This window comes from Gymnogyps californianus, chromosome 5 (genome assembly GCF_018139145.2).
Source record: "Gymnogyps californianus isolate 813 chromosome 5, ASM1813914v2, whole genome shotgun sequence".
NCBI classification, from domain to species: Eukaryota; Metazoa; Chordata; class Aves; order Accipitriformes; family Cathartidae; genus Gymnogyps; species Gymnogyps californianus.
Genome location: NC_059475.1, coordinates 5,074,692 through 5,102,601, shown reverse-complemented (window position 1 = coordinate 5,102,601; position 27,910 = coordinate 5,074,692). Strand labels below are relative to the sequence as shown.

Sequence of the window (27,910 nt, the reverse complement as noted above, 5' to 3'; positions counted from 1 at the left end):
ATACTTTACACATCAAGTAATATTTCTGCTCTAGATACTATCTCTAACCCCTGCAAAGGCATTTTTCGTCTTCATTGACTGTTTCCTAGAAAAACACCCCTATACGGAGAGGAAAAGACAAGGTTCCTGGTTCCCCTGCCTCCCGCCCCCCACATCCTACAGGCAGGGGAAGGAACGGAAGTGATATAAGTACCGCTTGCACATAGTTTTGATAAAGACTATAAGTTCAGTCCTTTTAACATCTTCCATTTAAGGGGCTCAAATCCAATTACAATCATTAACAACCGGCGTCTCATGTGTCACTTCTGTGACAGGTGACAAATGTCTGCGAACAACAGAAAATACTGTCGCAGAGGAGAAGTATATGCCTTTCCAAAGGATCCCAGAGCTATGTTGCACAAGTGCTGAAATCAGCACTAAATTAGCATTAGAGTAATTAAGTAACTTTTTCCCACAGAAGACTAGGGAGCTTTTGATTTTAACTACTCCTCAGAAAACCTGAACACACAGACAGGGCCTGCAGCATCACGGTGATAAATTCCCTGGAGGAAATCTCCTGCCACAAGCTCCCACACATACAGATTGGATGTCAGCTAGGAGCCCTCCATCTGATCTCCATCTTACAGCAACAGAAGCAGGATCCTTATGCATAACAGTCACAAGCACTCCAATGCCACAGAAAGAGATCAGTGAATTAAGATGTTAAAAATTAATAGTAATTTGAATAGTTAAATATTAATAGCTTAATTTGGAAGGAGAAAAAAAGGATTTCTTTTGATACTAATTTGACCCTGCATCCTAGGTGACCGCACGATGAAGATGACAGGTGAAACAAACTAGTGTAACAAAACAATTGCCTGGAACCACAAACTGAATTTCAGTGGGATACCTCACGCCGCTGCAACCCAAGGAAGTCATCTTGTGGGGCACAGCTCACTGGGTTCACACGCAGTTGAGAAAATTAATAGGATAAAAATGTGTTTCAAATATTTAACAAGAGACAAGATAAGGTCAACCAGGAATAATCTTATAGCTGAAAAATTATACATATACAGTATTGATTCTTTTAACTCTGCTGTAATGAGCGGAAAGTAATCTTTTTCAACTAGGAAGAGCTTTTCTAATCGATACATGTTTGGTATCCTAAAAAGTATTCACACTGGGAAAGATGAATGATACGTCACTAGTCCTGTCACCAGCGACCATACCAACACTGGCAAAACTGCTGTATTTCCAAAGAGCTTACAAAAAGCAGCCATGCAAAGTAGGAAGAGAAGTTCAGCGGAGTTAACCCTATGAGAGACCTGAATGACAACGCATAATGCAGCTGAGTATTAAAGTCTTACTTCCAACAAGATTCGTGTCTAGGTGTGGGCCTTCGGAAACAGTCTGACACAGCTCAGCAGATCCCTGCTGGAGGAGTGACAGTGAGGGAATATAAGGAGAAAATAAGCATCCTTTCCTTTTCACCAAAAAATGTGAATAACTAACTGTGGCACAGTAAAGGGGAAATGTGTCTTAAAAATTGAGTATGTTTAACGTGGACAAATGATGGCTTAAGATAAGCCTGTAGCATCCTGTAGTGAAGAGTCAGCTACGCAAGGCATTTTCTAACTTCAGTGTTTCGCTGAAACTTCACTAGCCCAAGCTCCCGTGGGGAAGCAGTACATTTGGACTGGGTGAACCAATGGTTAGTTCCAGACCCAAAATAATTTCCATCTTTTGTTTCTAACATAAAGAACAGTGACAATTTTTGGCTCATGATCCTACTTTCCATTCTTTTTCTGAACAATTCATGGGGAAGATTCGTATTTTAGGCTTATTCTCTTTGAAATACTTGGCATTATTACAGCCTGTGACTTTGTGTTGTAAGGTTTTCAAAAACCCTTTCAAAAAGAAACATTTGTTATTCTGTGATGCTCACTGAGTGCCATTTCTTGCTTGAGAAGGCACAATGTAGATTGTATAATAATAACAGAGCTATCAAAAGAAGATCATTAACTACAGCAGGATTATCACCTCATCTTGGGACAGGCTTTTCTCATTTTCTGTGTACGCTGGAAGGGATCACCACATCTCTGATCAATGCTGGTATGATAACCATTGGGCCAGCCATAGAAATAGAACATGATTAAAAGACAATAAACAGCACTAAAGGAAAAAGACGTGAAAATGGGGTGGTCCTGAACTACATGTACAAAGGAGGAAACCTCATAACTCAGATTTCTATCAGCTGTACACAGAAAGAGGAGGCAGCATGGGAGTAAGATATGAACTAGTTTCACTTGCCCGTAAGAAAAGATACAAGAGGACAAAGCCATGGAACGTAATATAATGGAATACAAATAGCTTTAGATTCTCTGAAAAAAAATGAGCTAATGAGTAACAAGTGCAACTCAGTACTAAAAAAGAGGTAATCTTGAGGCTCAGAAAGAATAAACGCGAATGAAAATGAATTGAGATGAACTAGAATAGAATATTTAACAGTATTTTCTGTAAAGCAAAAGTGTATACTTCATATGCTAACTGAAAACATCAAAAAATGCAAGAATGCGTCTCTACAAGAACAACTGTAATTCTTACAAAGTTTTGCATATTCTTTCCAGTTATTATAAAAGAAAGATGAGACAGCAGTTAAAAAGCAGACAAGAATCAGGAGCATCATTCTCTGCACCAATTCACAAATGTCAAGAAACTACAGAAAAAAAAATGTAGATGTCATCGTTATACAATGTCTGAAATTGATATTTCACTAGGGCTAAACTTTCCTGCCCTCCCACTGCAGTTATATGCAGTTTAAGGGTTATCATTTGAACAGTTACAGACAGAAAACAAATTTAAAAAAAAAAAAAAAGAAAGAAAAAAGAGAGAAGTTTACAGATATTTACAGGAGCAAAAAATCCCTGCAATAGGATTTTGTGCGTAATCTGTGCTTCATTGTAAAACTAAGGTAACTGATTCCCAAAAATAATAAGATACTCAATGCACTCTTGTTTTGAAGGATCTTGAAGGATTCAAATGGAAATATCTTAGGACTATAATTATTATTGTTGTTGTTAAATACTCTCCGGCTGTTATTCTCCTTTGATTGTTGCTTCTAACAGATTGATTTAAGTCACATCAAGTTCGCCTAATCTAATTAGATTAGATGTTTCATAATAACCTGACTGCCTTTTCCAGACACAGTTTTACTTTTATCATCTGTTAAGTAATCACATTTTTATATTAGAGCTTAAAATACAAAGACATTGAAAATAACATATTCTGGCCAATTGAAATTATACCAACAAATAGTATTTGAAGGATTTAAACAGATAGCAGCAATTATCCTCCTCTTTGTGGAGCATGAAAGTGATAAAAATGATTATTTTTCCAAGATCACTATAATATTCATGTATCTACTTAACTTTCGTCCTTGGAAGGTCTCATTTGTTTTCTTTAAAGAAATGAATAAAAAGATTTAAAAGATCATGATTACTCAGTACTTATGAGAAAATGAAGAGCAGCTACGACAAAGGTATGTAAAATGAGTAACAGAATGTAGAAAACTCTCTTACCCAATATTAATAAAAAAGGCTCTCTTGCTTGGTGAAATTAAAGGGGGAAAAAAATTAGAGTGGAGAGACAGAAACAGTCATTTTACAGAACAGATCTAACTGATAAAAGACTTCAGACAGTATTGAGTTTAAGTCCAGTAATATTCAAAATAGTAGCCCCTTAATGTATATGAATAGCATGAATTGTTTTGCTAGCTAGGATTTAATTATGAAACTATTGATCGTTATGATCATTAGATGGAACCAAGGCAAGAGATTCCTCCTATGATATATTATAGTTGCAGGGAGGCCTACATCTTCTCTGAAGCAACCAACTTTGCCGTCAGAGAACAAATACTACATCAACTGCAGGTCAAGGTGCCACGTTCTATTAAAAACGCAATTAATTTTATCTGAAAAAAAAGAAACTATCATGGATTTCAGACTGCTATCTGAAGAGATCTCAGGCAGGAGGGTATCCAAGATTATTGTATACAACAATGGGCCTTCCAGCTTATGCCACTTTAATTATCTATTCTTCGTGAACTCAGCTGACAGAAGACCAGTTTACACTCAGTTTGGTTGCGGGAAGGAGGAAGAGTGGGAAGTTGGCCTTCTCGCCTTGCCTGAGGCTAGCTGAGGCAGTTCACGCAGCAATATAGGACTACTCAAACTCATTCAAGCAGGCGTCACATGAGAGGAGACTCTGAATGTGCACTCCATATCTTCTTCCTGCTGATTCTTAGCTAACAGAAAGGGCAGGCGGTGCAGTTACCTATGAATCATGCAAATATAGACATCATTGAAGACAAAAGGATAGCATGCACTTCAAAGATTAGATTTGCATTTTTCTTTATCAGGAGGCATTGAGTAAAAGGAATTCTCTGATTGCTTTGCATTAGAAAAGACTAATATGTTCAGTCGCACTATATAAAGATTAAACATACTCAATGAACAAAAATGATAATCTTTCATTTCAGGCAAAGCAAGCATTGGGCAGAAATCATTAAATCTTTCATAACAGTGGAGAGGACTTTTAGTTTTAGTCTCTGCAACGCTGGTCTTAAAGAGCTTACACAATAGCTTTGAGAAGCAATGTAAGTTTGCCTGTGCAGGGCACTGGACTAATTCAGTACTTCTATATCATTTTCAAGCTACCCTGTGCCATACTCAGCGGACACTAGTTTGGGTTTATTCTTCCTATGGTACTTACCCTATCCTTTCTTTACAGTGTTTGTTTCTAAAAGGTAACATCATATTGAATTGTGAATAATTAGCGAGCGAAAAAACTATCACAGGATCTTCAGACCACCATCGCTTATAGAGCAAATCTGATTTCTGTAAAAACGCACATCTAATACTAGGAATTAATAATACTGATAACGAACAGAAATAAGGTAAGAAACACTACCTGTGTAAATTTCATAGCTTAAAAAAGGGACTCTAGCTTTATATTCCTAAGACTTAATGGAATAATATAAAAAAAAGATTCCGAGACAATCACCCAAAGTGCTATTTTCAGAAGATATAAAAGAAAAGATAAGGTCAGAAGACCTTTCTCTGCACAGAATTATTGTGGTCGTAGAGCTGTCAACAAGCAGAAACACAAGCAGGATTCACTAAAGAAATCATCGGAAAAAGTCCTCCATGCTAGCAATTTACTTTTTTTTTGTTAACATCGTAAAAGAGATGTGGCTTTTTTTTATAAGCAACCTCTGTTCAGAAAGTAGCTTGCACACTTAACTTAAATCCATTCAGAGAAAAAAAAGTCTGAGATATTAGAAGACTAAAATAATAATAGCCCGAGGTCCAGCTGTTTACAGAGTTAATGACCTCAGTCACTACCTAAACTTGCTTAATTTCTATTCCCATGTAGCATATAGAAAGGAGAGACAGAAAAGTTCATCAAAGCACAGTCCAAAGCACATATAGCATGGAGTCCTTCCAGAGATTTGCCGACAACCCACTACCCACATTAACGTTCACAAAGGGAAGGAACTTAAAATTTTGCAGCAGCTGCTTAATACTTCGCAGGCTCAGATCCAGCTTGACAAGTTTTACTTTTGACTGGAAAGCCAACACGTGCCTGCAGTAGCATCCAGTAGCAACCAGCAGCTCAGCACCTTGCAAAATCTTTCCAATAACTTGAGTAGTTCTTAAGTCTTACCCTGACTTTCTTGTAAGGCATATTTACATATTGCCTTTATTTGTTTAGTATATAAATCGTGAACTGTTAAGAGTTGCACCATGCTAATAAAACAGGAATAAGAGCTTTTCATTTTGGTAGTGGTTTATCCTTAAACCATCTGTTGCTGGAAAACCTATATAACTGGGACAATCTACAGCACAGGATTCAAAATTGATCTGTTAATGTCCTTCAAGAGCTGTCTGAATGTACTCATATACCAAGCACAATAAGCACTTAACCTTAATGCAGCATTAGTTTCTATAGTTTTCTGTATTTTGCTAATCTGTTTTAAACTCAACATCTCAAGTTAACTGTGTTAAGAATACTAAGCTTTCCACTGGAACAGAAATTTGTACTTATAAAGGCAGTTAACCCACTGAAATAATGTAAGAAAATCATCCTTACAGTCTTCAGAAAAAAATATCAGGTAAGGGCTTCATACTTCAAAAGAAGCACGAATTCATTTTGTCAGTGAATTAATTAGCCTCTTTCCTGCAGCACAAAACCAAAATCCACATAGGTTAATAACTGCTCTTGGTCCCTGATCCAATTTATGGCTCCTGACAGGCAGTCTAATGGCACAGATGATTTTTAATAAATCAACAATCTCAGAGCAACAAATCAAAGGCAGCAGCAACTAAAAAGACTTCAGAATCCAGTTTGACAGTAGACCTAAATAAGCATATATAGTTTGATTTCTACCAGCTATAAACCCAGCCTCTGGATTTTGGGGATTTGTAGGTAATCTCATTTTTAGCAACCTCAGTGTTGACTGTTACCTGACTGAGTATTTAGCCATGTAACTTTTTTATATGAAGCCATGTGTAAGCACAGAAAAAAACCAACAAACCCCTCCCTGCTAATTTTCACAACGGAGTTTGTTCCAAGTCAAAAATGCTTATATGACTATTTATTGATAAAATATATGCAAAAGGCTGCATCCTTGAAAAAGAGGCCTGAATATATTACATACGAGAATATTAAAGCACTGTTAAATTCTCCAATCTCGTAGCTTTTTGTTTCCAAAGTTCCTTTAAAAAAAAGTTACATTTCAAGTTCCATTAATGCCTTGGATTAAGTCTTTCCAGCTGACTTTTTATACAACTTCTTCAGTTTCTGTGCAATAAAGAAGCCTCTTGCTGTCTTTACAAGTACATTCAATAAATGTTCAGCTGTGGATGCTCAATCACTCAAAACTGGTCATAAGTTTTAGTAATCCAGACGGAAGAAGGCTGCTCTGTTGCCCTTAAAAACAGTCCTTTCTGTTTCTTCTGGAAGCATCAACCATGAAAGACAGCACGTGTGTTTACATGTTTCATTCTGCCTGGTGCCCTAAGCAAACAATTCTGTAAGATCTGCCATTTCTGTTACTGTCATACATTTCACATCAGCTAGGAATTTTATTTAACTTTTTTTTTTTAATTTTCACCTGTAACTTCTTTATTTTAATAATACCAGTCAGTGGTTCAATTCTAACAGCAGCAACAAGAAAAAATGCAAAGGAACCTACATCATCAGATGCCGTATACATCTTACTTGAGCTTGCAACAGTTAGAGACCCCAAATCTGGGCAGAGAAGACTCACTTGGACTGTGGATTTTGAATCTTCACTGAGGAGTAGAATAAACCTAGTTTCCTAAGTGCAGAGTGAATCAATCAAAAGATCGGAGCAAGTGATTTTAGCATGCCAGGCAGAGAAACAGGGAACTGAATATGCTTTTAATACATTTACCTACCCTTGTTCCTAGAGAGGAAGGATTAACCCCCATGCTAAGACTGAACCCCAAGCTGGATTGAGCCATGGTAGTAATGAAAGACATTGAGCCTATTGACATCCACACCACAGTGCCGTGTTCCTCAAAAGGCACACCCCGTTCCAAGCTCAGATCATAAATGTGGTTTTCTCTGGGATTTCATTACGGTCTCAGAAATGTGAAGTTCCCTGCACTGCTGCTGAAGATCTGACATATCCCATGAGCCTTCCAGCACCCTGGGAGCAGGTACTGCATGCTGCCCGTCACACAGCGGGGCTCATGCAGGGGTGCCAGTCAGCGCACAGCTACCTGCTCCATTAGGTCACAGAAAGCCTACAAGATGTTTCCATTGCAGTACTCCGCATGTGCAAGCTCTTTTTCCCAAAGGTGAAAGAGTACTAATGATGCAATGAGGGCAAGGAGTGAAGGGACCTACACAGAAGAGAAGGATGTACAACAGTAGAACAAGACCAGATGGAGTCTATCTTCTTGCTTTTCCCCATTCTGTTATGAAGTGCATCCAGACACTGCAAAGCCAGGCAAGATAACCATTTACCCTTTCTATTCATAAATCACTTATAATTGATGATTTTGCACAATGCATCACAGAGTTTGTGGGACTCTGTCTTGGTTTCAGCTGGGACAGAGTTAATTTTCTTCTTAGTAGCTGGTACAGTGCTGTGTTTTGGATTTAGGGTGAGAATACTGTTGATAACACTCTGATATCTTAGTTGTTGCTAAGTAGCGCTTATCCTAAGCCAAGGACTTTTCAGTCTCCCATGCTCTGCCAGCAAGCAGGTGTGCAAGAAGCTGGGAGGAAGCATGGCCAGGGCAGCTGACCCAAACTAGCCAAAGGGGTATTCCATACCATGGAACGTCATGCCCAGTATATAAACAGGGGGAGAGTTGGCCGGGAGGGGCGGATCGCTGCTCGGGCATCGGTCAGCGGGTGGTGAGCAATTGCATTGTGCATCACTTGTCTTTTCTTCGGTTTTATTTCTCTCCTTTTTGTTATATTCCTTTTCATTACATTATTATTATTATGTTTTTTGTATTATTATTCGTTAGCATTATTTAGCATTACTTTAGTTATTAAACTGTTCTTATCTCAACCCACCAGTTTGGTTTTTTTTTTCCTGATCCTCCTCCCCATCCCACTGGGAGGGGTGAGCGGCTACGTGGTGCTTAGCTGCTGGCTGGGGTCAAACCACGACAGACTCTTAAAAGCATGTAAAGAGTGAAGTAAAAGGACAGAGCATTTATTTAGCTTTGTACTGAGCAGATACCTACTAGCACATGCAAAAAAGACAGTAACATTTTATGTTGTGGTGGAATGTGATTACATTTGGAATGTCTTTGCTTCATTGCAAAGCCACATTTATGGCCTAATTAAAATACAGGATGCAGTTCAGAACTGGATACATACCCAGGAATCTATCTGAAAGCAAGTCTCCAAAGATCAGAGGGTTCCTTTGCCCCTTTGTGGACTGCATGTGTGCCTAAATATACACATTCTTAATTTACTGTTTGAAGAAGAATTTGCTCTGTCAGATATTCCACAGAATACCACTTTCAACATTTGTGCTATTTTGAAAGCAAAAAACCAACAACAAACAAGCAAGCCAAAAACTAGCATAAAGGACAAATGTTGGTACATAGTTCAGCATTACGAAAGCCTATATACTTTACACTTTGTGAAATAGAACCCTCCATTATGAGAAGCACAAAGCAGACTAAACCAAATCCCTAGGATCCTGAAAACATGGAAACTTTTCTTCGCCATAAATAAATAGGAAAAAAATATTTCACCCCTACAGGTCATTAAGCTGTCTCTCCGTGGCCATCCTTATCCTTTGCTTGGCAGCCCTGTTTTCTGGCCCCTTCTGCTATCATCTGTCGTAACAGGAAAGCCTTCCCCAAAACACCTGATTATCTCAGCCTAGCTGCATGAACCGTATTTTCTAAAAATGAACTTTATTTGTAAACTCTGAAAAGGAAAAAAAAATCTAAGCACATAAAAATCGCAATAGACTATTCTAATGGGAGCACAATTAGCAAGACTGTGTCATTCATTTGCCTAGCTCTGTCCCACTTCTCTGACAATGAAGAATAAGAGTTATTTCTGGGAGAGTCAGAAAAATCCCCAGTTTGAGCAATTATTACATGCAATCATGTAACTAAATAGGAAGTTTCATACTGGGAGGCAAAAAGCCTACAGTAGAAAGCATGAAAATATTAACTACAAAGTGATAGATCAAAGCACCTCTCTTTCTCCCCCTCCCTGCGCTATTCCCAAAGGCTGTATTTCTTAAGGACCAAGCAAGTCTGCTTGCCAGTGGCAGCTCCTCTACACCCTTTAAAATTATTTCACAAACATTTCAGAAAGGCAATACTAGCAGATTTATGGTTATTCAGTGATGTTTACAAATCCAGAAATAAATTTAGGATAGCTAGGTAATCAGACATACTAGCATTTACCTGCAAATATTACCCGTAATATATCTCAATGTTCTTGTTCATAGACAAAACACAAAGGTCCTCCAAACCCGAATGAGACCCCCCAAAACCACACTGCACACCTTCAGAGCAATAGAGACTCTGCCCCATCCTCCACCCCCTCGCACACACGTATCTGCTGAAAAAAAAAGCATTTTTAAGTTAACTGGGAAGCTGCAGAACCAACAAAGCAAGAGTTGGACAATCTACAAAGCATGTCTAATCAGGGCTTCACAAAATCCCAGCCACTTCAAACAATTAACAGATGCCCATCATCGAACCAGGATCCTAAGGTCTTTTCAGTATCTAAGATTGCTCAGAAGGTGATTCTTTGATCACCTGTGTAGAGTAATAGATACTCAGGAATCAATAGCTGTTAATAAAATATTAGCTTTCTCCCAATCAATATGCACACATCTATGAAACAGGTATAAAAATGAGATCATCGCAAAGTGAGAAATGTTAATATATTATTTTCTTGTGTGTAAAATGCACATTTAGATTAAAAAAGGAAAAACCAAGACTTGCAAAAGGCTTTGTCATACACATTTCTCACTGTCAGAAAAGCCCATCAGACATAGGCACCATGAACTTTATGGAAAATTTTCTGCTGAGCTTAACAAGCTTTACAGAATTCCTTTGTTTCAGAAATAGAGGCCTTACTCTGGAAATCTTAAATCCAAGCTGCAAATACAAAGATACAGCAGCAGAGCAGCAAAGTGCTGCACATTTCACAGATATGTCAGTTGTTCCTTGGCAGACTAGTCTCATCCACCATGACACACTGCCTTTCAGGAGGAAATCCCCAAGTTACACACTTGTCAAATCCAACTTAATATACTGCAAGTTCCTGGCCTTTCTAGAGGTCCAGTGATTGCATCCCTGATCATTTCCACCATTCCTTAAATTGAAGCGGTAGGAATTTGGCACTCCCACGTTCCAATGTGAATGGGCTCCTCTTCCTCTGTTTTTAGGTTACAGAGGAGAAGAATAAAGCATATTCATGAAAAGAGATTTTAAATATTAAAAGGACTGCAAATAGAAAGGTCAAAGCATTCTCCATGTTCACTGAGAATATGACAAGAGGTGACAGGCTTAAATTGTGGCAAGGGAGATTTAAGGTAGCCATTAAGCAAATCTTTCTAAATGGCTAAGTACAGGGGGGGGACACATGACGACAAAAAGAGATTAAGGAATTTCCCTCATTGAAGTTGTTTGGGTTTTTTTAAGAACAGATAAGACAAAGGATGTTTTAGGGTCCATGGATCCTGCCTTGAGGAGGAGTGGTGAGCCAGACGCCCTTCTCTATGATTCAGTTACTTCCATGATTTAGTAGGAGAGTTCAATTCTGTGTCTGAAGAACAAAGAGTTTGTTACAAATGGTTTCTGGAAACAGAATACAGCATGGGGAAATTTTTTGCTTGCTTGGACAAAGAAGACTACAAACCCGGGCTGTTAGAGCTCCAAAAAGCTCAGAACTTGATCGAGTAAACTCTTTCCCAAAAGCAAGTTACACTCCTGAAGGCATTAACACTTACTGTGGAAGCAGATGACTAAAACATGAGAGCTTTTTGCTTCCAGCCACTGACATCGATCCTGCAGCTGCTGCATGTTTTCAAGATAGCATGCTCCCACTAAGAAATTAGTGTGGTGGCTCTCATTCCATTTCTCACCTCACAGACTGCTTGTAGTAATTGCTAGATTTAGGAATCAAGAATTCATGGGCCATAGAAATGGATTTAGTGCTATTGTATCAAGGAGAAATCCTGCCGTAAGAGAGCTCAGGACAAATGCTGACCAGGTGACATGGAAAGGCTTGCCCTTGCTTGTTCTTCAGATAGACAGCTTCATTCATGGGTCTTGAATGAGTATTAAATCAATATTATTATTTTTAAGCATGAGCTTAATGCTTAAGTTTATGCATAAGCATGAACATGCATATGCAAAACAATTTGAAGTACTAAATATTTGTGGTAGCATATATACCAGCACAAAAGGCTGCAGCTAAGAAATCATGGAAAAATGCTAATTATGCCTAAGTCAAGAAATACAACTATCAGCATGATTTGCGGTCAGCTGTTTAATTAATTTTAGTATTAATAAAGTTACAGAAAATCAATGTGTCAAAAGGACTTGAAAGGATTACCAACTACTCTGGACAAATTAGCAACACTTCCATGCCTAGAGCACAGGAAAGCACAAAGATGTTTAATTAAACTATTTACCAGTGAGGAATTTAAATCACTATAAATATTACATTTTTAGTACATTTTTTCCTCAGATTGAAAGCACTTAGGAGCAAATAATATGCAGTTTCCCAACGGCATTTTCTTAAGGAAGGAATGTAAAAAATGTTGCAGTTAAACTCAGTAAATGAAGGTGAAGTCAGGAACAAAAGAATGTAACATGGCATTTAAAATTAGAGGACTGGGGAATAATTCAACTCCAAAGTAACAAAAGATGTTACAAAACTGCATGGAAAGAGGAAGGAGAAGATTTATAACATGAAGGTCACGTGATTACTCAGCACCCATGCACACTGTGCTTCAATGAACTGGTATTGTTTCCTGTGAAAATATCAATACCTATAAAAATAAACCTCACTGTTCACTGAATCCTCGTTGGTATAAGTCTGTGTTTTTCCCACATCTAATTTTTCTGACTCTGTTTACTAGATTCTCCAACGCTGCCACTGTCTCAGCATGAATTTGGGCAACATGCTCCACTTCTCTGTGCCTCAGCTTCCCCTTTCCAAAACAGCAATTAAATAGGTATCAGCCTTCTAGGGGCGCATTGAGAAGCTATCCACGTTAGTGCAGCATTCTCTGACAATACAAAAGAATCATCCTTTTTAGTATTATTATAAACAGAGCTTCCCTATGGCAAGAGTGCACTAGTTATCTCTCTGTGGGACTTATCTAAAGCCAAAATGAATGCAATTGAAAGCTTTCTATTGAGTTAATGGGTTTTGAGTCAAGACCTGCATGAGTATCAGTCATCTGACATGGAATCGCTCCGTTTTTGTTTTGCTGGTGTGGCGGGTTGACCCTGGCTGGATGCCAGGTGCCCACCAAAGCCGCTCTATCACTCCCCTCCTCAACTGGACAGGGGAGAAAAATAAAATGAAAGGCTCGTGGGTTGAGATAAGGACAGGGAGAGCACTCACCAATTACCGTCATGGGCAAAACAGACTCGACTTGGGGAAAAATTAGTTTAATTTATTGCTAGTCAAATTAGAGTAGGGTAATGAGAAATAAAAACCAAATCTTAAAAGACCTTCCCCCCACCCCTCCCTTCTTCCCAGGCTTAACTTTACTCCTGATTTTCTCTACCTCCTCCCCTCCACGAGCAGCACAAGGGGACGGGAATGGGGGTTGCGGTCAGTTCATCACATGTTGTTTCTGCCGCTCCTTCCTCCTCAGGGGGAGGACTCCTCACACTCTTCCCCTGCTCCAGCGTGGGGTCCCTCCCACGGGAGACAGTCCTCCATGAACTTCTCCAACGTGAGTCCTTCCCACAGGCTGCAGTTCTTCACGAACTGCTCCAGCATGGGTCCCATCCATGGGGTGCAGTCCTTCAGGAACAGACTGCTCCAGCGTGGGTCCCCCGGGGGTCACAAGTCCTGCCAGCAAACCTGCTCCAGCCTGGGCTCCTCTCTCCAGGCACGGGCCACAGGTCCTGCCAGGAGCCTGCTCCAGCGCGGGCTTCCCATGGGGTCACAGCCTCCTTCGGGCATCCCCCTGCTCCGGCGTGGGGTCCTCCACGGGCTGCAGGTGGAGATCTGCTCCCCCGTGGACCTCCATGGGCTGCAGGGGGACAGCCTGCCTCACCAGGGTCTTCCTCACGGGCTGCAGGGGAATCTCTGCTGGGGCGCCTGGAGCACCTCCTCCCCCTCCTTCTTCACTGACCTTGGCGTCTGCAGAGTTGTTTCTCTCACATATTCTCACTCTGCTCTCTCCAGCTGCAACTGCTACTCCCCTGTACCTTCTTTTCCCTTTCTTAAATATGTTATCCCAGAGGCGCTGCCACTGTTGCTGATGGGCTCGGCCTTGGCCAGCAGCAGGTCCATCTTGGAGCAGGCTGGCATTGGCTCTATCGGACAGAGGGGAAGCTTCTAGCAGCTTCTCACAGAAGCCACCCCTGTAGCCCCCCCCGCTACCAAAACCTTGCCATGCAAACCCAATACAGCTGGATTGACTCAATACTCTTCTAGTCTTCTGTTGACTTGTCCTGCGGAGCAAAGAAATGCTCTCTGATGCAGGCAGTACCCTGGTGCATAGATTACCTGCTGCTGCACTTGGCCAACAGCCCACCGAGGTACTTGAAATAAATGTTTCTGCATTTCAAGGCATCTAGAACTAAACAACACTTCCCTTCACAGTTCTAGGAACAGAGATGCTATTGACTGCAGTTCAAACAAAAGAGTACTACTTAACACTAGGAGCTAAGTCCTGTCCTGTCTTTTAGCACTTGACACATAAGGATCTCAGGAAAGGTGAGACCAGCATACGAGTATTTTGTGCCTGCTGAGTTACTACAAGCATAGTGTCATCCATTCAGGTTAGCTTAAGACCAATTTCCAAATGCATTTGGAAATGCCCGAGTGTTGCCCTGAAGATACAATGCAGTGAGAAGACAAGCGCACAAATCAAGATGCAGCTCACAGAAGGACAATGGGCTGTCCTAAGCGTGTAGAGGACAGAGTGGACTCTGAGGCAGGGAATGTTTCAGAGCAGTTTATATCAATATACTAGTGCCATGTAAAACCAGGAGGGTCCAGAGCTGCCTGAGGTCCTTATCCTCAGTCATACCCATTGTGCTGAACATCTGCTACCTAATCTGTAAATGGTGACATAACTATGACCCCAACCCAATTAATATTTTCAGAACATTTCTTGAAAAAGTATGTAGTGCTAGGCAAGATACTCACTAATGATATCCTTTAGAACACCAAGATCTAAAGAGGGCTCTTCCCCAAAACATACCTGAAAACTATTCCACCACAGACCTACCTTCACTGCTCGCTGACCCAGAGTTGTGATTTCAGCCAGCAGACATGTCTATCAATTCATCAACTCCAGGCCATCATGTGAACAGCAGTAACATTTGTTTACTGACCTCTGTGAACGTCCAAGACCCTGCACAGTACTTCAAAAGTTCAAGTGCCACACCAAAAACATTAACGTTGCTTTCTTGAATGCTAATTTAGTTCACCAGAAAGGAAAAGGGGGAAAAGAGGATCAGGAGATTAGATTGCAGAAATAGCACTGTCTTTCAAAGAGTGACTGTATTATCAATTGTCTGCCTAAAAGCTTCTATTCAGGTCTTTTTCAAACACATACAGTGGTTCTGGATGAGAGGCCAGTAACCTGCCCTTTGAGATTGTCACTTCACCATTGTGAAACTTGCTGCATTATTAGTATTATTATGGGGTCAACTACACCACCTTGAACCTGACAGGTAAACTCCAGCAACAAAAATCTAAAGGCATCAATTTTACTGATAGCAAACAATTTGAACGTTTGTTCTAACCACAGCAGGAAATTTCTGCAGTTGAGTTGCCTTTCAGATAGGGGAGGGGAAGAAGGGAAGAGCAGGACAAGGCAGCTGCTGTTTTTTTCCCTTGAAATTGAGATTTCTCAGAACTCTACGTTTTTCTATGCTTTAAGCACAACTTTTCCAATAACATCCTGCAGAAGGCCTTGTTCCGAAAGGTGCATTAGATTCCAAATGGAATGTTACTCCAGAAACCACATAGGATAGAAGTGAAGGGGCTTATGGGATAACCTGTCAAAATCATTAGGTTTTCTTACTTCCTCTTCTCTACCCATACTGTAAATCAAATTAGCATATAGAGACTAACATTTAAATTCTAAAACTTCTTCTAAACAATATATTTCTGTGTAACATCAATTTTTCCACAGAATTAAAATATTGAATGATGTATTTTGAAAATAATTCCTGTTTCTGCAGTAGATAAGGGCTTGTTTTTTGCAAGTAAGATACAATTATTTTAGTGACTCATTGCTTAGAGAAGCCAAAGGTAAAAGAAGTTCTGTGAACGTTATCACACAAAATGAGGACTGAAAAAGGGTTAAAAGCACAGTCCAGTATTCAAACATCATGCAGAACTGCACATCTCCACAGTAAAATCTGGAAGTGGATTCCTTTCACAGAGGAAAAATGTCTGTCAGCATAGCTTGGTGCGTAAAGAGGAGGATGTTTGCATATAGGTCGCTCCACATTTTGGAAGAACGTGCTGCTGACATATGTTGGGTGGCCAGATAACTTTCCACACTATTTCTTAAAAAGATGCCCCTAGGGCAAAATTGGCCAAGTCATTCTCAAGTCCAAAGGAAGTTTCTTCATTTTGCCAAAGGGCTATGAGTAATACATGCAAATAGAGGAATAAAAATCTCTTGGCACTCTCATTTGTAAAGGTCTTTTTTAAGCCTTAGTACATAATTAGTGAATATTTGTAGAAATAAAAAAAAAAATTAAAACTCAAAAATAGAGCATTCAAGCCCAGTAGTGACTACACAAAATGAGACAACTTATTCTTTGAATGAGTGCAGGATTTTATGAAGTTTTCGGTGTCCCATGCAGCCCCAAGGAAGACGTTGCAAAATGAGGGATATTTTTTTAAATTGTTATCATAGATGTTAAAGAATCTTCATGATTGTCTTCATAGAAAATGACAGTACTATGCAAAAAGAGATGAGACGCACCTACACTGTTCCTCTTCATATCAGCATGATATATGTAGTTATTACAGATAACTTATAGCCTATTAAGATGAAAAAGCATTTGTTTACTTGACTGAATGGCAGTGGGACACAGAAACTATATATTGTAATTTCAAACTACAGAAAATCATACACGTGCATTTTCAAAATCATACCAGAGAACACATGCAGCCCATCAAAAATGAAATTATGAGATTTTTATTATGTAATTTATAATGCTTCAAAAAGCACAAAACTAAATAATGCACTTTTGAAGCAAACTCCCAAACTGGTATGTTAAAAGAAAGCAACCCAAGAGAACTTATTTTTCAACAAGCAAGTGGGGTAAAAACCTGTGGAAGTCAATAAAATGCTTTAAATCAGTAGATTCCAGTAAATGAGAACATCTGGAGCAGCAAATCTTGCTGCCATTTTCAGAATGGACAAGACTGTGATTTACCTGAGAACAGACAAATAACCTGTCAGTGTCACAGGAAGAGACTGAAAGAAGCTTCCTATTCAAGGGTAGCTTTTCTTAATAAAACTGTCTTTCACTCAACAACTTAATTAACATTCAGAGCTCAAAGCTCTAGGAATAGGTGAGCAGAAAAACACTAATGTACCTTTCTCGGTGAACGAAGGTTAAAGTTATTGCTAGGCTGACTAACCTGTCACAAAATACCATGGGATGAACCTCAACACACCAGGTCTTTTGCTTATGTGAGACTGAATACTGATTATTTATTAAAATAGCCACTACTCAATTTTAAATCGTAGTTCAGAATTTAATATAATTGTAGACTTCATCCAGAATATTATTTTAGTCACTCTGTCTCTGTGACGGCATTTTCTATGCAATCAGCACAGCTTCCAACACAGTAGCTTCTTACTGATAACCACGGGAAGTTCCTGCTCCGCAGTTCTCATGATGGGAATATTATGGGAAATATTATTCAAAAATTGTTTTGGGGAAAAAAGTTTCATCAACACCAAAACAGTACAAATTGGTTTAATTTGAGAAAGATGCAGGGTTATCAGAAAACACACTGGAAGCTGCATATTTAAAATTCAGCAATATCCAAATGAATTTCATTTTGCTCAATTCAAATTGACCTAGCATTTCAATATTCACCTCATTTCTTTTTATAAAGATAAACCCCTCAATATCAAATTGAAATATTTCATTTGGCTTAAAAATTGTTTCTGACTTACGGCTTCCACATATCAGTGCTTTCCACCTTTTGAAAGCCGCCAGAGCACAGGGGCCAGCCACCAAGGCCACCAAGCACAGGCCTGCCCAGCACCACACAGAATCTGCTCAACAGCAGATGATGACTTTGTACCTTGACGAACTAGACTCAGACTCCCCAAAACGTGATACCTCCTCCTCTATGAAATAACTCAGCTTTTACGTCAGCAGCGTATAAAATATGTGCAATGCTGTGCACGTCTTAAGTGCTTACATTTGAAACATGTTAACCCTTGTCTTGAACCCATTAGAGCCTGACCCCACATACACAAAATTCAGTTGTAATCAGAACGCCAACCCATCTCAGGCTTTCAGATTTGTCCCCAAATGCATGGTTCAATAACAAGATAATTTCTCACTTATTTTGTTTGAATAAAGAGGAATAAATTTTAAAAACTGAGTAATAGCTACAATCTATTTCACTTGTGCCTGCCATACATTGGTGCCAGCATGAGGGGGAACTAGTTAAATATTTGCAGCCAGGGGTTGTTTTATTATTGTTATTTATTTTTTTAAGACTCATGAGAGGAAAACTCTATATAAACATAGTGCAAGATACAAAAACAGGATTAGTGCTTCTATTGCACAATACTTATTTTAAATACATTTATTATTATAACATACAATTATTTGTAGATAAAACAGGCAACGAACCAAGTTTCTCCTCGTCTATGTTACATACTTGCTGTGCTTTTTAACTGTGATGTCAAAAAAGAAGCCATTTTAGCAAGATAATAAACCTGCAAGAAATAGTTATCTCACTTATTCTATTATTTTGTTCTTACACCCGTTCTGGATTTTTTTTGTGCGTGCACTTTAAATGAATGTTCACCTATTACGGTCAAGCAACTTCTCTTACTACTTCACGCTTTTTCTGTAAATCACAAATACCCTGCTTTCTAAACCATTTGCACGCCTAATGATAGTGCCTTGCTGGAAGGAAAGGAACATTAGGAAATTAGCAGTGCCTATATGGAAAGCAAGTGTCAGATTATCAAAAACACTTTCCCCATCACTGTGAAGGCTGCTACCTCACACAGCACACACATTTAGAACAAAATTTAAGGTCTGAAACTTTTCTTACATGGCAGATTGTAAAAGATCAAGAAAACCTCAAAAGTTTACTCAAAAGACACAGATGATATAGAAATAATGACTCTCTGGGCAAAATAAAAATCAGTTGCCTGACAGCTATTTAGTATCAGCCTCTCTCAAGAGGTGGGCAGGACTTTCCTACAGTTTTTATAAACTACATGATCTTAGCTACAAGATATGCTGTCATCATGAAAGTCAACATTTCCTATGACCTTCCCTAAGGATAACATGTGCATTACAATGTAATTATTCCAGGCTGGAAATCATTCTCATATTGAATACTCCTGTACCATCTTTCCACTTGAGAAAATAGCTCACCCAACACAATTCTAAACATGGTATTGTGTCAAGCTGACTTATTTCCATTTCAATAAATCTGCCTGATATTTTCCTCCTTTGCAGACAGGTGCACCATCAAAATAATCCTGAGATCAGCCTTTCTGGAGCGTTGTGATTGAAAGATGTTATCCAGTTAGGTATAGTTGGGACGAGAGTTTCAGCAGCTTCTTGCATTTTCCCCAGAGATTGCCAGAGAAGGTCCCTTAAAAACCTCTAGATGGAAATGAGACCTACCTACTTCCCACTAAGAATTTTTAGAGCTCATTTTGCTGACAGGTATTAAAAAAGAATCCCCAAATTTATTGTCTAATGCTATCACTCTTGTTCTCTTGTCTAAATAACGCGTGTCATAGTCCTGGAGACATTAATTCGCAGCATTAATAACAACAATTTCCAAACCATCTAATAATAACTGGTTTTGAGGACTTTATACATTTTGAGTTTTGCTTTTACATATTTCTCTCAGCTCTGTCCAGAAAGCTCCTCCTCCTGGATAATTTCTCATGTTTCAATCCACTGATCAGTCTCAAACCACAGGTAATAAAATGTTCTTTCTTCTCACTACCCGTGTGATCTGATCTCAGCTGTTGCACCTCGCACGCAAGCCAGCCATGGGACATGAAGGGACCATGTCCTGGTTAACAACAGCACTCAGTGCGTGCACCACAGGGCTTCCTGAGCCACCTTTCAAGTTAATCCCAAAGGGCCCGTACATAGGAAAGGTACCTCACACCACATTTACCTGTCTCGCTTGTGCCTAAATTTTATGCCAGCAGAGGGTCAGCTAGTATCTGGCACTTGGTATGGCGCAGGGACTGATTAGAAGATAAGTAATACACACAACATACAGAGTATAACACTACTATTGCTGTATACCTAAGAGCTCACCTGTACAGGAGAAATCATCCACACGGACATATCCCATGACACAGTCACAACGATAGGATCCAGGCAAGTTAACGCACACAGTATTGGCATGACAATAATGCATCTTGGCAGCGCACTCATCAATATCTGCAGGGAAGAACCACCAAGGAAAGTTACAGTCAAGCTTAGTAAAATGAGTAACATGATACAATATTAGAATAAGAGAAAATAAATTCCATTTACAACTTCAAAGGCAATCTGGTTTAACTCTAGCATTAAAGAACAAGGCAAATTTAGTAGAAAAGTATTCCTTAAAATAGAGCTAAAATTCTTGTATCGTAATAGGTTCCTTCCACTGTTCTTCATGAAATCCTAATTTTTTTTAACTCTGGAAAAGTAACACATACATTTGGGTTTTTTCTATGACAATGTTAAAAGACAAAAACTGATGCAGAGTTTTCAAACGCATAAAAGAGCATCAGAAGTATGCAACACTGAAAATCCTAACTCTGTCTCATCAGTAAACTAAAGCATGAAGGCATAGTAGCTCTGTACAGCATGATATCAGTTGCAGTGCTGGACAGATATGACACAGCAATGTTTGTCAGGGCAATGCAGCAGACTCAGGTGCTGAGTTGATCAGTGAGTATTCCAGCCCTCCAGATTCACCCAAGTGCTCTGACAATGCCCTGTCCCTGAAACACACTTCTGCTGCAGGAGTTACTGAACAGTGCTCTGTGCCACTTCCACATCCCACACAAGCAGAAGATTGAGCCAGTCACCCAAGCCCATTTTAAGCCAGCTTTACATCATGCCAATGGGAAAAAAAGATGACTAAGGAGCAGTAGAAACTTGACCCCATCTCTCTGTTTGTTTGAGCAATCTCTACTGCTGCTGCAAATCCAAAATTCAAAACTGTTTTCACAATAGTGAATCAAACTTATCATTTACTTACCTGTTTAAATATCCTAAAGCTCTGTGATATTGTAAACTGTAAAATCTTCCCCCTTCCTTCCCCACAAAACCAGATATTATGCTGAAGAATTCCCTTTATTTTTTTCTCAGCAGGATAGATTTTCCGCTTAGTAGCACAGATTTTACAAAAAGTAATTCATGGTTTTCAAAAGATTAATTCTAGTGTTACATATGTCCATGTAAAGAAAGATGAATCAGACTCATTTCCCCCCCCCCCCAATTATTTTCTCCGTGTTATTGATTGCTCACACTCAAGAAAGGTATTAATTGACAACACAGTTGAAGAACTTCCTCAGCCAGTGGGATACAGATGAGTTGGTCACCCCACAGTGTGGTCTCCTACCACATCCCTCTGCACAGCCACTTGTAGAGACCAAGATACAGTCTCCCTTCGCCCTCACGGTGCTTATGGAGACACAATGGAAGTGCTACAAGGGGTTAGCACCATAACATCAGGATTTAACCCCCAGAAGGTGGGGGGGGTTGATTGTGCACATGCTGATTTCTTGCTTGCCTAAATTCAGGTATCCTGTTTAACCTTCCTAAACTGAAGCAGCTGCAGTTGAGATACACCCACATTTTCCAGTCTCTGAAAATGAAACACATGCCAGCTATACTCACACTTTCTATACTACAGACATCTGTCCAGTAGGAACTACTAGCTGAATCACTTTGTGTTGGCCACCAAACAGCTGTCAGTTGGCAGTGATTTCTGACTGCTGCCAACTTGGGCTGAATTAGAAATGATGGCCTGGAGGCAAAAGACTTTGTATACCACTGCAAACACCTTGAACTATCTCGTTCCCGCATTTCTGTTGTTGCTGTTGCAGTGCCACTTGATGAAATGAATTTTAAGAAGTCAGGAGCATCAATATATGGAAGATAAAAGCCAAGAAAAATCCTCCCACATGTCTTGTTATCACACCACTGAGTGCTAGAGCCACTTGGGAAACACTCAGGTGTTGACGTGTGTTCACACTGTTCTGCTTGCAGCCTCTTTTTAATAGGCTTTTGGAGCACAGCTTTGAGGAGTTTTGTTCTTGCATATCTAATAATTTTGTAGCATAAAAGGGAAAGGAACGAAAAGATGTCTGAAAAGAAATCAAGAATGTCAAAACAGCAACCAGTTCACCTGAAAATTAACCTTATGCGCTACCTTCTATCTCCAGCTTTCTCACGGAATTCACTGGACAACACTCCTCTTTCTTCCCCCAAAGGGAAGTGAGAGGATTAAAAGTCTCAAAGGTGAAGGAATTTGAACTTTGATTCATTGCAAGCAAGGTCCACATTACCGTAACACAAAATACGAGAATACCCAGAGATAAAAAAAAAAATTCACAACCTATATGAAAATACCGCTGTGGGAGAATTTCTCAAAAGGAGACTAAGGACTTCAAGTGATGGCTTGACTATAAATCGAGGAATTGAGAACAACTGACACTGGGTTGCTGCAGAAGTCCTTGAGTCCAGGGAGAAAAGACTGGGCCTAACAAAGGAAGCAGAAGGAACAAAAGATGCCTCTCTTCAAACTTTGCTCATTTATTTAACTCTCTTCTCAATCTTTGTTGGTGGATTTTTCATAAACCCTTTCAGTATTTCACATTTTCTGTTACCTTTGCAGTATTAGCCTTCTACTAATACACACATTTCCTTTACAGAGAATAATATTGAGAGGTCAAAACTGGCAATAGTATTTTCTTATTAAAGCCTGTAGGGCAATGCTAAAGCTGTTGTTCTGGACAACAATTCTACAAATTCTTGTAAAAGGTTAGGTATTCATCAAAAAAAGCTTTGGGTTTTTACTTAATATTGTTAGAGTAAAATCCATAAAGCACCCAGTGGTATGTATCAGCTCAGTTGTAATGGAACTCAAATTGTGATTCATGCGTATAGATTGCTTGTCGCATTTGAAATATTAGAGCTCATCTTTTAGTGGTCTTTTGAGGTGATAAAAATACATGATTTATGTTTCTCTCTAGACTGGTGAAGTAGTTTGTTTTTCTTTTAAAAAGGTATACTTATGGTCTTTAAAATGAGACTTGACACAGCATAATGATCATTCACATATCACCAGCTTCCATCTACATAAGCTAGCTCTTTGCAACAACAAAGACATTTGGGCTTCAGCTTTTCAGAAAGGACCATTACATTACGGAGTGGGTTAGTTTGGTAAGCGAGTGCTATTCTACTGGGTTCGAGTGCTTCCTTAACAGTTAGCGAAACAGGGTTCATTACCTATACAGAGCTCTCTTTACTGCAGTACTCACCTACCCTATAGCTAATCAGTTATCACCATTACTCCTTACAGTTCTAAATAGTGTTTGTGAACTTATAGGGAAATACACACATATTATCTTTTCTTATTTGTGCCAGTGCACTCAGCAATGCTAGGAGTACACTGGGACAAAACACAAGAAAAGTATCTCAGTGGAGCTACCCGCTTAGCACCTGACATGCTTTTTGCCGCACAGCAGGCACTCATCATCTTATACCACCCAACCAAGCAAAACAAGACGGGATGGAAAGACAATACAAATGGTGTTCAACCCATGGCCAGTGGAAGAGGTTTTCGCATCTGTAAATGTTCTTTATAAACTTTACAGAACACTTAACTCTTTTCATGCCTGACTTGGAATCCTATTGCTAAACATTTATGATATTTAAAGATGACAATGAGACACCAAATCACAACTAGAGCATCTTTTTACTGTTAGTCCCCTCCAACAAGTCACATCAAACCAAATTAATCTCTGCTGTAGAGAGGGCACGGTTCCTGTTAACGGCAATGGGAGTTTTGTCCATTCAACCCAAAAAGGTGAAATGGACCTACTATTTTTTAAACTGTTAGTCCTGTAATAACCACGAGTGAACAACCTTGAAACAAAGCACACGCTGCCTCTGGAATTGCAGACCACTGTTTGCATGCATTTAATAATAATCCATTTGGACATTAGCAGTATCATCACCTATTGTTTGGGGTTTCATAGTTTAACTACTGGAAGACAATAACATTCAAATCAAAACAAAATGAAACAAAGTATGAAGTGTTCCAGAGCACCAACAGATGATGTATTTGGAAATCTGCTGAGTATCAGAATCAATCACTCCATTTGCAACTATCTCCCAATTACTTTCTGGTTGGGAAGCATATCTTCCCAAACTTAATTCTAACTTTCAAGCACTCTGTAAGGAAGCAAAGACAGAAAATCAAAGACAGGAAAAAAAAAAGGACAGCTTTGCAGAAAGCTCTGATCTCTAATTCATGACTCCCAACTAGAAAACATTATTAATGGGGGGGGGTAAATTCCCCTTCCCTCTTTTTATTCAAGTTAATACTATGCCTTGACTTGAACTATATTAAACCCTGGTCTAAATAATTTGGATTTTTTAAAACGTAAAATCAACCTGTGTTGTTATTTAAATAATATCAAATGTTAAAATATGTTCACAAGCTGATGGAATCGTATAAACAAAGTTTCCAAAACAGTGGAGCACAGAAGTAGTGGAGCATGAGAGGTCCTAAAATTTCAGTCACCCTATGTTTGTGCAAAAATGAACACATGCCATTTTCACTCCACTGACTTAGCAGCTCCTTGTTCATTATACTTACTTTTTGTTCTCCAAATTCTCCCTGATTCTGGCCTCTCCTGCTCTTATCTCCTTTCCACTACCAGACTCACTTGACTTCAGCTCTGCTTGCCCCCCCACTTTTTTTTTTTTTTACCCTCCCACTGCCTGTCTTCTTTCACATATGTCTAACATACCCCATACCTGGTTTTTACCTTTAGCACAGGGCTGGTTTCTCAAATTGTGCGATACAACCCTCAGGGAGCCATAAAGCATTAGACAGCAGGAGTCAGCAGTTCCCTGTGAGCTGACAGCAGCTCAGCTTCCCCCATTTGCCCGAGCAAGACAAGACTAATTATTGGCTGCAAATGTTTAGGCTAGCCTTAAAACTGTTTACCAACTTGGACTCCTTGAGAGCAATTCATCTCCTCCAAGGCAGGGCAGCAGCGCAAACACAGGCGACCCATTCCTCTGACTTTGAGGGACAGGGCTGCTGCCCTGTCAGAGGCAGGGAAACAACCCAAAACAAAACAGATAAGCCAAAGGAAAAATTCTCTTTCAATAAGGCTGAGAAACATTACCCTAATGTCGTTAAGTAACTAACTAGCTAAAAATGCCTTAATAAATTAGGGCTGGTGTAGCATCACCTAGGAATCCATAAGCAATAAAATAACTATCAATATAATAACATCAGGAAGTACTATCACTTTGACTTTTAGAGCGCCATTAAAATGGTGCAGCCTCTTCCTCTGGGCACAGCGTAAAAGTGCTTTACATCGATATACCTACTTTACAATCAGGACAAGAGTATCAATATTCCAAGTCTGCTTTCTATCAATTTAACTGCCCCTCTAGGGATGACAACTGTATAACTATCAGGTTAAACAAACAAACAAATAAATATTTAAAAACACACACTCACATGCAAATAACACTTCAACAGTCATACTTTCCAGTGCAGACCAGCCCCGAACTAATGTAACATTCCTGAGAAGGACAAAAATAAAAATTCGAGTGAAGTTACCTTCCTCCTCTTTATTTCAATGCTGTTAAGCTTAAATTCTTCTGCCAGTCCCACTCAAGAAAGCAATTGGTCGTTCTCGAACAAAGGTCACAACATTAGTACCCCTTTGCTACCTATTTCTCAACAACATTAGTACCCCTTTGCTACCTATTTCTCAGCTACATTAGTAAACAGTCCACCCAGCAGTCATACAGGGAAGTGGTTGCTTCCTAAAATCCGCTCTGGTGAAATTCAGCCTTAGACATTAAAATATTGCCTAGATACAAGATGAGCTCCCTTTCTCCATACTTGTTAATGCTTACAATAATACACAAATCATTAGTCTCTTTATTTTAGGTTACAAAATTTTGCCTTAAAAAATGAAAATAAAAAAATAGAGCTTTTCATAACCTGTGTCTCCAATGATCTGACAAACTCTTTGGAGCCAGGATTTATCAGCTACAGTCATTTTGGCCATCATTCCTCAAAATATCACAATCCTGTCATGAAAGATAGCACCAGACTTTCTAAAGCTTGCTGTCCAGACTATCTGGTGTCCCTCTAAGTGTGAAGATTTTCCTTTTATTATTCTACTAAATTCTGCTCCTCTCAAAGGAAAACTGAAAATTTGCAGTTCCACTCTCCCTTGTGCTTTCCATCATTACGCTGGCAATTTACAATGCATGATTAAATGTCTGTGTGGTTGGTTTGGGGGATGGTCCTCAAGAGCCTTGAGATCTCTTAGGATAAAAATAGTTTATTTAAATTGAACTTTTCATAAAAGATCATTTAAATCAGTTAGAAAGCTGCCACTGATGTGTTAGCATTAAAGAAAATACAAGTAATGTGGTGTTGTTTTTAACAGAAAGGAGCTGTTTTCTTAACTCTAAGTGAATGACTGCATTCATTTCATAAATACATTAATAGAAAATGTTCACAGACTTATAAATATTACTTTTTTTTAAATGTTTGCAGCTATAGCTCTTAGGGATGGTTGATAACTTATTCATAAGGTATCTCTGACAGTTGCAAATAAGTTATTTTAAAAAATACGCAGCCAGAATTCACATATGATAATGCAGCTTAGAGAACACAGATTAAAAATAATCACAAAAAGCAAAATGAAACATTTGGGGGAACAGGTTTTGGCTAACAGCAGCAGCTCAGTCATTTGCTCAAACATGCCAAAGCAACTAGCAAAAACAAGTCAAGATTCTTCTTGTATAATAGCAGCCGCTATGATGTTTAGAACTTCACTGAAGTTAAGATAGATTGCTTTATCCAGGATTATTCAAGCCTTTTAATTTCTTCTTTCTAATTATTCTTTGAAAATATACTGATATTTGTATTTAGAATGCACGGCAGCAGAACAGGCTACTAAGCGGTGTGCCTGAGTGGGTGTAAAGACTTTTCTTTAAAGATGCTGCTTAATTTGCTCTTCCACTAAGTGGCTTATGAGAGGCTATGTAACGAGCAAGCTACTTGTCAGTTTCGGAGTCTGTCTGGCCAGCACGATTCAGAACTTTTACCCAAGCCAGTGCCACTGTCCCTGTTCTCCAGCTACTCTCTGGCCTCTTGGACTCAATCAAAGCAGATCAATGTCTTTGAGGACACCCTGCTATAAGGGATTCGTGGATCCTGAGGAACATTCATTACTTCCTCTCACAGACATTATGGCAGAGAGGTTCTTCGTCACCCCTAGGTATTTTAACATATTCAGGAATACCAGCAGCTACTTCAACAAAGAATTCTGTATTTCAGGGGAATGACCTGGTGTCTATCAGAAAAAAAACCAAAGAACACTTTTATGTCCTGTCCAGCTGTATGAAGCCCTCTGAAGAGTAAGATGTGACTGCTGCTGATTATAATGAGACCACTTCAACTAAAATGGAGTTAATCCCAAATAAGCTGGTGCTGGCCCTACAGGAGTTGTTGGCTCTCAGAACTTTGCAGGAGCAAGCCTACAACAGGAGGAGAAGTTGTTCACTCTTTGGTTGAGAGTACACAGGGAATTTCATGGGTTACAGAACTATCGCTGTATCCCTCGAGAACAGGACTACGTAACGAACCAGCAGGGATCTGTGCTATCTCTATCTGTAGTCAGAGTAATATTCTT

General features: G+C 39.3%; 1 protein-coding gene across 1 annotated transcript in view; it reads right to left on the bottom strand.

Moving 5' to 3' along the window:
- NELL1 (neural EGFL like 1) overlaps positions 1 to 27,910 on the bottom strand; it is a 304,211-nt gene that overhangs the window by 134,602 nt on the left and 141,699 nt on the right. Inside the window, exon 13 of the mRNA XM_050897767.1 lies at positions 20,271 to 20,396. Within this exon, the coding sequence (XP_050753724.1) occupies positions 20,271 to 20,396 (126 nt within the window). The remainder of the gene's footprint in view (positions 1 to 20,270; positions 20,397 to 27,910) is intronic.